At 37.8% G+C, this 12,372-nt stretch overlaps 1 protein-coding gene across 5 annotated transcripts in view; it reads right to left on the bottom strand.

Annotated features, from left to right (window-relative positions):
* The window catches only part of VPS13B (vacuolar protein sorting 13 homolog B), a 358,520-nt gene that overhangs the window by 104,091 nt on the left and 242,057 nt on the right, over positions 1–12,372 (bottom strand). For all 5 annotated transcript variants that reach the window (XM_083622696.1, XM_083622693.1, XM_083622694.1 and 2 more), the window contains exon 34: positions 1,439–2,141. In XM_083622696.1, the coding sequence (XP_083478822.1) occupies positions 1,439–2,141 (703 nt within the window). The remainder of the gene's footprint in view (positions 1–1,438; positions 2,142–12,372) is intronic.

The raw sequence follows: 12,372 nt of genomic DNA, 5'->3' as shown, positions 1-12,372 counted from the left end.
TACTCTACTTGGAGAGGTTGGGGATGGAACCTGGGATCTTTTGTTCTTGCCTATTTAAGTGCCAACTAAAAAGGCCGCCAAAGTGGCTCAGAAAGGATGCCACACAAATACAAAATTCTAATATATTTTGAAAACCAGTAACATTCAAACGCACTCAGGTTTCTGCCAAAAAGGCAAGGGATCTTCCCACCCCCACCCCTTGCCCGATCTCAGAGAGCAGGAGAAAATCCTTAGGTAGCAGCTCCTTTTAAGGGTCCCAGGCAGCAGGGTGGTTGATAGTTCCTGCACGGTCCTTCTCTTCTGTGCAAAGATCCTCTTAGTTGTGGCCACTTCCCCACAAATATCTGTGCAGTACTCATATCACCCTTTGAAATCAAAACCCCGATGTTACCAAGTGGACAAGTGGCTGACATGACATTTTCAGGAGTGAAAATAGGGTTGAGATAGCAGCATGGAACAGACCCTTCAAAACAACACCGATATGCAATCATATGTTTTTAAAAATCATTGGGGAACAGCCTAATGTGCATTGGTCAAGTAGAGCCCCCAGAGAAAACCAGCAGATCCAGATTCCCTTTAATACTTGGGTCTGATAAGCCGACTAGAAGGCTTTTCATGGGCCCAAAGGTTTTTAAAGCAGCACTTACAAAGGCAGTACTCCTAAGGCAGTGCTGCTTAAAAGAAAGATGTCATAGGAACAACAGTACTGCTCCACAGCAAGCACTCCATTTTATATGGAGCAATTTAGATGTTTTAAAGGTTAATAAGGAAATAGTTAAAGCTATGGTTTTCCCAGTAGTGATGTATGGAAGTGAGAGCTGGACCATAAAGAAGGCTGATTGCCAAAGAATTGATGCTTTTGAATTATGGTGCTGGAGGAGACTCTTGAGAGTCCCATGGACTGCAAGAAGATCAAACCTATCCATTCTGAAGAAAATCAGCCCTGAGTGCTCACTGGAAGGATAGATCGTGAAGCTGAGGCTCCAATACTTTGGCCACCTCATGAGAAGAGAAGACTCCCTGGAAAAGACCCTGATGTTGGGAAAGATGGAGGGCACAAGGAGAAGGGAATGACAGAGGACGAGATGGTTGGATAGTGTTCTTGAAGCTACCAGCATGAGTTTGACCAAACTGCGGGAGGCAGCGCAAGACAGGAGTGTCTGGCGTGCTCTGGTCCATGGGGTCACGAAGAGTCGGACACGACTGAACGACTAAACAACAATGACATTCATGTACTGGTTTGTGCGAGAAAAGGGGAAAACACTTCAAACTGAAACATTTAGCTATACAGTTCTGCTTTCTTAAGATTAAAAAAAAAATGTTTCTGAACTTGAGCAGAGGCCAGATTATGTGGTCATGAAGGAAAGTTGTCAATAGTACATCAAGGTAATCTCTGAACAAAATAATTATTATTCTGTCAGACATTAAATAGTCTTACCTGTGCACTTGTAGTCTGAAGCTACACCTTTAAGGACAGCATCAAACACAGATATTTCCACTCTCTGCTTTCTATGATGACAGCTTAAGATCAAAGAAGGTTGGGATACGACAAGGTGCAAAAATGGTTCTAACTGCAAGTCACTAGTTCCCCTGCGACCAGGCTGTCGAACGATAGTTATGCCCAAGGCTTGCCTAGCGGATGATCTTGTAGAAGCATGAAGACTTTCAAGAGATAGAAGACCTGCTTTTTTCCCAGAAGGCAGTGAACTGTTAGCATTCAATAGGTCATCTGCTGTTACAGATGAAATGCCTGCTCTGCTGGGCTTCTTGAAATCGTGCTCAGCTCTCAAGTTTGCTTCAGGAAGGTTTAATGAAGTTTTGGCTGCTTTCTCTCCATCTTTCTGATCTTCCATCGATTTTGATTTAGGTAAAGTGGCACATGAGTAAGTCATGAAGGATATTCGGCTTGCTGTAATAAAAATATCAAAGGGAATGAAGTTCAGGTTCTTCACGATAGAAGACTGCCGAGAAGGACGGGCAATGCGGTGATGGCTGGTACCACTGTGTTGTTCTATTTGGACTATTCTGATTTTAACACTGTCACTGCCAATGCCACTGTCTTGGGCTCCACTGTAACGTGAAGATGTTTCAGTCATGCCTCCATCAGATGTATCCATTTTTTTCTGTTCCTGTTTGGAAACCTGGGAAGAAAAATAGCATATTAACTTAAAATAGTCATATCCTAAGTATTTCCATTTCACAACATAAAACAATTGCTATATAAACATGAGGTCAAGAGAGAGAGAATTCTATAAAAAAAGAAACTTGCCAAGTTAACTTTTAAAATAGGAATCACTCATGAAAACTCAGCAGGTGTCTGTTCCAGAGAAATGGTGACTCATATTTAATGACATGCTAGTGAAAGATGTGGCAGGAGGAATACATGTTTCCTACGTTCAAACTAATTTGTTTTTCAGACCATTTAGGAATTCAAAAGATAGTGTGTCAGCCAATTAAAGATGTTTTAACTGATCAGCTGCCTTTTAAGTAATTACTTATATTTAAATAACAGACCTGGGTGAAGGTATTGAGGGGGTGCTCATCAAATATGCAGAGGACATCAAACTGGGAGGGGTAGTTATTGCCACAGAAGACAGAATCAGGATTCATGATGATCTTAACAGATTGGAAAACTGGGCCCAAACTAATAGAATGAATTTCAATAGGGACAAAGGTAAGGTTCTACACTTAGGCAGGAAGAACCAGCTGCACAAATATAAGATGGGGGGGGTACCTGGCTTACCAGTAGTATATAGTATTTAAAATTGCTGGCTGGATTACTGATCTGCTGCTGTGACACCATGACCCACAAAATTCTTCCTTTAAAAAAATATATTATTAGAACTTCTATAACTCAATTGTTGCTATAGGCTGCTGTTGTGATGCCAAAAGATTTTTTTTGTCATCCCCCAAAGCTTCCAAATTTATCAATTATTATCAAAATAAATAAAAATAAAACAACATTTGTTAATGACTGCTTCATAGCCTCCCCGCCCCGCAGCCATGATTCTGTGGAGCCAAAAGACTTTTCTGAGCCCCACCCCACCCCTGAAAACTCATTCTTAACAAAATTAACACTGGCTGTTTTGCTAGCACATTTGCAAGGCCATGCAGGGTCCAGTATGGTTTCAAAGTAGATTGGAGGGGGCCACATGTTGAGATTCCTGCATTGCAGTTTGGATTAGATGACCCTCAAGGTTCCTTCCAGCTCCACCATTTTCTGATTCTATGCCCACTTATACATTTCTGCCACACCCAGTTTGGCCCCAGGAGGAGAGATTGGAGCATGAGTCAGTATGGTCCTCAGCCTGAAAAAGTTTAGTCACCCCTGCTGTAGAGAAAATATGACCAGCTCCTTCAGCAAGCCACTTGTTTGCCTTTCACATCTTTAAACCATCTTGGTCGCTAACAGGATGTTGTGTGTTGAAGTCATGACGACAAACAAGTCCTGCTGACTTTGTTCCCACTCAATGCATTGCTGTGCACCACAAGAACTGTTGAGTGGTTAAGCAAAGAATTGGGACTAATGCCACTGTCTTCCCAATAGGCCTGTTGCTAAAGAAAAGGCAATATGGTCCACTTAGAAGATGTTCAGCACAAAATATATAAGAAAAAATCCCCACTGAAATGTGTCCACATAGTGACTTTTTATGAGTCAAAGGAAACAACTATTTCCTTAGACCTATCAATTTACTGAAGCATAGCTTTGCAAAGAGAAACATTAATACTATAAATTTTTGTTTTCTAGTTACAGATTTTCCAACTTGAGTTCAATACCTATTTCTTAAACTTCTGCACTGATTACCGTAACCCTGACAAACCCATAATATTTAAATATCCTGGAACGGCTTTTGAAGAAGGCTGGAAAAGTCTTTATATTAGACGCAGGCTGAACTGAGTAGGAGTGGTGAGTCCTGTATTGATATTGCACAGTATACAGCAGGTACTATCAATTAATGACAGAGAAGCATGATTCCTCACCCTGCTTTTTAATGCCCAAATCCCTGGTTCTATCTCGAACAGGCATTTTCTATTAACGCATTGTCGCATGGTTTTTGCTTCTAAAAAAAAGTATTCTAAAAAAACAGAACAGCAGCCTTATTTTTCAAAGTATTATGCAAAATAGAACATTGGTTTGAATATGTGTCTCACTAATAAATTAGTAAGAATTGTATTGAAGCACTGTATACAATTTTTTTATCATGCGAATCCAGAAGTGCAAGCTATTGCACAAAAAAGTAGAATATATAAAACCAAACCATAAAATCCACCCCTCCCAAAAAAAACCCAATAAAGCAATATATAAGAAAAGCTTGATAAAGCCATCAATCACTAGTCACAACAGGCCAGTACTGTCTCTAGAAAGCAGCCAGACTTGGAATTAAACAGGTTTCTGCGGGGAGGGAGTTGCATAGCTAGAAAGTACACCAGCATGGACTTCCGGTTTGGATCGCAAGCAGCAGGGAGCGCGGAGAAGCCGCTGAAGGGCTTTTCCGAGCTGCACGGGGGCTTGGGGGCAACGCAAAGGCACTGCGACCCCCGAAATCTCAAGAGGCGTACTCTTGAGGGAAAAGCTAACCAGCAGCGTTGGAGTGGGTCCGTCGTTTTTTCGGGGTTTTTTTTGAGAGACTCGGGAGCGACGGGACTGAGAAACGCGAACGGTAAGCTCTGCGGACCCCTTGTGGCGATGCCTCTAGCTCTCACTGGAAAGGCGACAAACCTCCGTAACTTTAAGAACAGAACCCTTAGTGTTTTGGGAACAATCTTGGGCTAAAAATATGGATTATACACTAAGTGAGCTCTGGATGTAAAAGGATTTAAATGAGGAGCCCGACCTGTTTTTTCGGAGTCAAAATGGCGCAGGATATAAAGTCGTAAGAGCGAAAAAGGAAATGACCAGGCACCCGCTGTAGAAACAGAAAAGTGAAAGTCCTCAGCAGCAATTAAGCGAGGCAAAGGAAACAAAATAAAATAAAAGTAGCAGAAAGAAAAGATACTTAGAGACTTTGTATTTCCTTTGGGGAAAGCACTAAAGAATAAGGGGGAGAACTAAACAGGGTGGCTACAAAGAAAAAGAGCACGTTGAAGCCTTAAATCTTAAGATGGAAATATAAAGGAGAAGGGAGAGGAGGAAAAGACGGAATAAATTCAAAGGCTTCAAAGAGGCTAAGGCGCTCCACTCACTACTCTATCTGCTTCAAATTTTGGACTTTTTATATCATATTTCGGGCAAGTAAATGTTTCTTTTTCCCCCAAACCTCAACTTTGGACTCTAACCTCCCCCCCCCCTTAAAAGAACTTGGATTTTTGATTTCCTCTTTACTTCCTCCTGCTAAATGGTTGGGGATTTTATACGAACTGAGCTTATAGGGTCCTACATATATTCCCAGTAGGACACTTACCTTCCTTTTTTTTCTCTCTCTCTTTTTTTTCCGAGTGACCGGATTAATTTTTGGAATATTTTGAATGTTCAAAGATTTGGAACTTTCTGGATTTGAACTACTTACGAACTGAGTCAAAGAGGGGTGTGCTTAGAGGCATATACCCCCCTTCCACTTGATGGACTGGATTTAATTTTGGACCCCTGGATTTTTTCCCCAACACAGCTTTATATTGGAATAACCCAGCAAGTGGCTGAAAAGCTTAGAACTTAGAACTTACTCTTCTTCACGGACTGTTTTTGGACTGTATTGGAGCGTTGGAACTTTCTGCCTCCTTTTTTCTTTTTTCCTTTTTTCCTCTTTTCCTCTTTTTTTTGGATATAGAAGGGACTCTACTGAGACAGATTCCCAAATACTGTCTACCCTCCTTTGAATTGGATTAAGCTAACCAAGTGGCTGAAGATCGAACAAAAGAAAGAATAAACTGCCCTTACTTAAAACAAAAAGTTGGTTACAGGTTAAACTTTTGATTCTCCTGTCTTTTTATATTTTACATAAAGGTTCCCTTTAAGGCTGACATTTCTTTAAGGGCCTTATCATAGGGCCTCTCCTCCACTTTCCCAAGATCTTTTTCATATCTACGTAGAAATTTACCCACTTCCTGGCTTTCAGTGATCTTAAATCTTTTGAGAGATATGGAATAGTTCTATAAGTTTAACCAATCAAATTATTCCCTGTCCCTTTAAATTTCTCCTAATGCATCAAAATATTATTTATATTTTATATTTATAGGTTTTCCAAATCAAAATCCGTAATTCCAAATGTTCTCAAATCCCGTGCCTACTTAATTCATTTACAGTCCATACATTTCGTACACTCTAAATGTGGGTAAATCCAAAATAAACTCCTAATCAAAACAATTTTGTCTGAGACTTATTAAATATGTAAGGGAAGCAATTCACCTTTTTCTCAGAAACACACAAAAGCTGGGGTAGAATTGACCAAATCTGGATCTCAAGAGAACTTACTTTAAGAACTTCAAAATGTGAAATCCAACCGAGAACTCTCTCTGATCATAATTCGATAATGTTGGAAATAAAAGGTGTATCACAGGGGGGGGTTCAGATGGAGAATGAATGAATACCTATTGGAGAGTGAAGAAGTTATTGAAAAGGCTAAAACCACTTTAAAAGACTATTTCGATTTGAACCTTAATACAGAATCAAGTATAGAGATAGCCTGGGATGCTAGCAAGGCAGTCTTAAGAGGCTTCTTTATCCAGCAAAATAGCTATAAGAAGAAAATAAGGGAACAAAAGAAAGAAGAAATTCTCAGTCAACTAAGAGAATGTGAGAAAAAATTAATAACAAATCCGAAAGATGAACAAAACATACAAATAATAAAAATATTACAAACACAATATTCAGTGCTGACAAATCAAGAAATCGAATGGAAAATTAAGTTAATGAAGCAAAAATATTTCGAATCAGCTAATAAAACAGGTAAACTACTAGCTTGGCAATTGCGAAGAAGGCAAAAACAAAATGTGATAAATAAGATAAAAATAGGGGAGCAATTGATAGAAGATCCAAAAGGAATAAAGGAAAATTTCCTCAAATTTTATGAGAAATTGTATAAAAAGGAAAACGAAGATTTAAACCAAATAGAAAAATATTTAGAAGACTGCAGCGGGAAGACCATAACAGAGGAAGAAAGACTTCAACTAAACAAACCTATAAAAATAGAAGAGATCCAGAATGCGATAAGAAAAATGAAACTAGGGAAGGCCCCGGGACCGGATGGACTGTCTGCAAAATACTACAAAGTATTAGAAAATCAACTAACGCCAGTGCTATGTGATATCATGAATAAAATATTAGGGGGAGGAAAGATACCAGAGTCATGGAAAGAGGCTCACATCACGATGATCCCTAAACCGGACACGGATAAATTAAACATCAAAAACTACAGGCCTGTATCATTATTAAATAATGACTACAAAATCTTCGCAGAGGTAATGGCAAACAGACTTAAAAAGTGTTTAGTAAATCTAATTCATAAAGATCAGGCAGGATTCCTCCCAAACAGGTTTCTTAAAGATAATGTAAGACATACTATAAACATCATTGAATATCTGGAGTGTAAGAATGAGATACCTGCGGCGCTGATTTTTATCGATGCGGAGAAGGCATTCGACAATGTCTCATGGTCGTTCCTATTAAAAAGTATGGAAAAGGCAGGGATAGAGGGCGAATTCATGAAAGGAATAAAGGCAGTATATTCGAGTCAGTCTGCCAAATTGATCATAAATAACAACAAATCCATTTAGAATCGAAAAAGGAACAAGACAGGGCTGCCCTCTTTCCCCGCTTTTGTTCATCATAGTATTAGAGGTTATCGCGAGCAAAATAAGAGCAACACCAGAGATTCGAGGGATTAAAGTAGGAACGAAAGAATATAAATTAAAAGCTTACGCAGACGATTTGATGCTATCCCTAGAAGAGCCGCAAAAAAGTGTCAGCAAGGCGCTGGAAATATTAGAAGAATACGGCAAACTATCCGGTTTTAAACTGAATAAATTAAAGACAAAAATGATGACTAAGAATCTGGGAAAGGATGAAAGAGAAAAATTAGAGATACAGAATGGAATCAAGGTGGCTAAAAAAATAAAATATCTGGGAATTTGGCTAACTACAAAAAATATAAATTTAATTCAAGATAACTACTTGACAACATGGAAGGAAATTAAAAAAGATCTAGATATATGGAATAGAGTTAAACTTTCGTGGATGGGGAGGATGGCGGCAATAAAAATGAACGTACTCCCAAAAATGTTGTTCCTGTTCCAAAACATACCAGTGATCAAAGGCTCCAAAATGTTCAAGGATTGGCAGAAAACCCTTTCAAAGGTTATATGGCAAGGGAAAAGACCGAGAATCAGATTTAAATTGCTCACAGATCGAAAAGAAAGAGGGGGATTCTCGGTCCCAAATCTGAAACTATATTTCGAGGCCGCCTGCCTTTGCTGGATCAAAGAGTGGATAACTTTGGAAAATACTGACTTATTAGACCTAGAAGGGTTCAACAATAGGTTCGGCTGGCACGCCTACTTGTGGTTAAATAAAGAAAAGGTACATAAAGGGTTTTCAAGCCACATCATTAGAGGACCACTATATGAAGTTTGGGAGAAAAATAAAAAACTCCTAGAATGGAAAACACCCTGGTGGTTATCGCCAACGGATATTTTAATAACCAAGAAAACAAATATGGAAGGAGAAAGATTAACCTACGAAGACCTACTGATAAGATCAAAAAGCGGCTGGAAATTGAGAACATATGAGGATCTGAAAGAAAAATTAACAGGCTGGCTACAATATCATCAAATAAATGCAATGTGGATGGAAGATAAAAAAGTAGGGATGAGTGAAAAAAAATCCAAATTTCAGATAGAAATAATTGAAGGTAAAACCAAGTTATTATCCAAAATGTATGATATATTATTGGAATGGGACACCAAAGATGAAGAAATAAAGGAGGTTATGACAAAATGGGCAATGGACTTGGGATATAATATAGAATACGAAAAATGGTCGAAATTATGGAACAATGGAATAAAATTTACGGCAAGTGTTACCCTTAGAGAAAATCTGGAAAATTAGGAAAAATGTACAAAACAGGAAATAAGGCCTGCTGGAAGTGTAAAATCAAAGAAGGCAATTTCTATCATATGTGGTGGACTTGCGAGGAAATGAAGAAATTTTGGGATTTGATTTATAATGAGTTAAAAAAAATATTTAAATATACTTTCCCTAAAAGACCAGAGGCCTTTTTACTAGGTATAATTGGGGATGAAATTAAAAAGGAAGATAAGATTTTATTCCAATATTCGACAGCAGCGGCCAGAATACTAATTGCACAAAATTGGAAAAGTACAAATATACCAACGGTTAGGGATTGGCAAACAAGATTATTTGAATATGTTGAATTAGCAAAAATGACGCAAAAAATTAGAAACCAAAAAAATACAAAGTTTATTAGTGATTGGAATAAATTTATGGTATACATTGAAGGAAACTATAGAAATCTAAAAACTATAGCAGGTCTGTTATAAAACTTACGATGCGCAAACCATCAATAATTATTAGCTGCAGAAAATGGAAAATTTCCTTTCATCAAGAAGCCCGAAATCGGGAGGGAAGGAGGTCAACAGGGGTGTAGAAGAAAGATCTAAATATCTAATTATATAAAGTTTTAAAGAATAAGATATAGAATTGTAACAGAGATTGTTGCTTGCTGGTGTTAGATGTGGATATTTTTTTTAATTTTCTTCTTGTTCTCCCTTTTTCTTTTTGAAATTTGTTGTTTTGTCTTTTGTGTTCTTTTTTGGTTTTCTTTTTTTCTTTTTTTTCTTTCTTTCTTTGATGTTGTAACTGAAACTCAATAAAAAGAATTTAAAAAAAAAGAAAAGAAAAGAAAGTACACCAGCATTATCACCTTTTGATGTTCTGACTTGGCACACAGGCAATGCCTCCAGGAAAGTATATCCAGCAGACCTTAAGGGCTATGGCAAGACACACAGATCTGCTAGGGATGATCTCTGGGAGGATATATATCGTTATATGTCACTTAGCCAGTTACTTGGTTGGGATTTGCAGCTATTAACTTTAAAAGGCAAGCTTGGCAATAAATCTGGGCATCAAATGGAATATCCTTTTATACTGGTGAACAATTCCAAATGCAAGAACTCTAAAAACGTTCCATGCATGGAAGAAATGGGCCAATATTTTAAAGATGTCAAAAGCACCAATATCGGCTTCCTGATAGCAAATGTAATGGCAACATTTATCGCTGAGCTGCATTTATATCAGTTCACTTACTCTTTACATAACCCATTTAAAACGAACAATAAAAGTTTTCTTTAATTAGCTACTGGTGTGCATTAACATGATCATGATTAAACCATAAAAACCAACTGTACATTTCTCAGGTCCCCTATCACATGTGTTTTAAATTATTTTAGTTGAAAATGTACTTTGAGTCCCTTTTAAAAGTTCGACCTTCTGCTTTCAGAGAATTAAATGCATATTACTGCAGTGGAGAAGATAATGTTTCAGACCTCCAGGCATATATTAAACACACTGGCAGCACATTAGACAAAATGCTTTACTTATTAGATACTTCCTATTCTAAACAGTGTCATCAAAGGCTAAAAACAAAATCCATATAAAAGCTGCACAATGCTTCCACACAGAACCTGTGCCAAAATCCCTGTACTTTCCAACTAATGAGGAAAGGATGTGCACTCTTAACATATGAATGTAAGATTTTCCAAGCATTTACTTTAGGAAACAGCACTATTGATTCCATATGGCTTATGTTAAATGAAACTGTATTGGTAAAATAACCTTTAAGATATCTGGCATGATAACCATAATTAAACAGTATTCAAAGGAATAAAACAAAGGGGAATTTGGTTTCACAATGGCTAATTAAAATAAAATGAAAAAACACAGCATGTCATCTATCAAGATAAATTGTTATTGTTTTAAAAACTATTTAAAATACTGTTAAAATATACTTTTTAGATAAAATCTAAAAGTACTGGGAAAATATTTGTGGCTTAAAAATGGATAGTTTGGCGAAGAAAAGTAGTATACAACTTGGAATTTTTTTTTTAAATGTTGATAGAATAGCTTTAAAACTTTGAGCATAACCAGATGGGCCTTAAATCAGAGGGATTCTACAGTTTCTCTGTCTGAATGAATTGCTACGTGAAAAAGTTTTCAATCGCTGAAAAATGTCAAGTTGATAGTTTACTTATTAGATTGCTTCAGTGCATTTTCTCCATCCTTTCACTTCATGGCAGTCTCTATAGAGAAGGTGATGAAAGCTATGCTAGTAGCTAGGGAACTGTGGCAAATTCTTCCTTGTCATGTGTTGAGATAAGTGACTTTACTAGCTTAACCCCTTGAATTCAAAAGCATTTAGGGAAGATAGAGAGATAAGGCTTAACTATAGCTGCTACAGTACGTGTCCACTTCACGGACACACGCTGCTGTTGCTGGGCATCCTCAAGCATCGTTGTAAATATGCTCAGGTGCTTTTTATTACTAAAGCCATGATATGTCATGAATCTTCCTGTTTAATCAGCCGTATTACCTTAATAGTTGGCAAGGACTGTCAGTCCAATGTATTAATATGAAAACTAAAATCTCCAAGGAAATCAAGGAAATGAAAAGCCAGCCTCAAAATCATTTTATTCCAGACCGGATTTGGGACAATTACAGTGACCCCATTAAGGTTAGACCTGTCTTACTAAAAGAAGCTCCCTGTGTTGCATGTTAAACTCTTCTTTTTTAAATGGAGGAGTGTTTCAAAAGCATTTTGTAATATGGCATGGTACTACGGTAGTTATTCAAGTTTAAAAATCATAGTAGGCTAACACTAGCCCCGTGACATGATTCTTTGGATCGTGGACTGTTTTCTGTAACACCTCATGGTTCAAGCTGTTCATGTGAGAGGCTTGCAATTACAGTTTGTTAACATTGCAGTGGGTCGCTTCCTTTATAGTATATAGATTAAAAATCAGTTGGCAACTTTGAAATGATGACTGAAACAGACCTGACTTCTTTACAATCACAAATAGGTTTGGTATAAAATTATTCGGCTATTCTTTCCTGCTTTAACCGAAGAACTTTCTTAAACACATAGCCTGGAAGAAAATCCAGTTCTCTTGCATATCATTTCTTGCTTCATGAACACACACACAATTGTAATATGCTTATTTGTGGCAGGGAAGTCCCAGACCAGGATTCCTTTGAGGCAACGTCTTCCAACAGCTGCAATTTTAAGGAAGAGATGGATCCATGCCTTTGCCCATCCCCTGTGGCTTTGTTGGCACAGGAGACCACCTCCACAACACTGAACCCATAGTTGCAAACTTCACGATCTTGAATGAGCCAAAAGCTGAAGAAGCCAGCATCTGTACTTT

The sequence above is a fragment of the Podarcis filfolensis genome (genome assembly GCF_964270895.1).
Source record: "Podarcis filfolensis genome assembly, chromosome: 7".
In the NCBI taxonomy this organism is placed as follows: domain Eukaryota; kingdom Metazoa; phylum Chordata; class Lepidosauria; order Squamata; family Lacertidae; genus Podarcis; species Podarcis filfolensis.
This window is presented reverse-complemented; position numbering and strand designations above follow the sequence as displayed.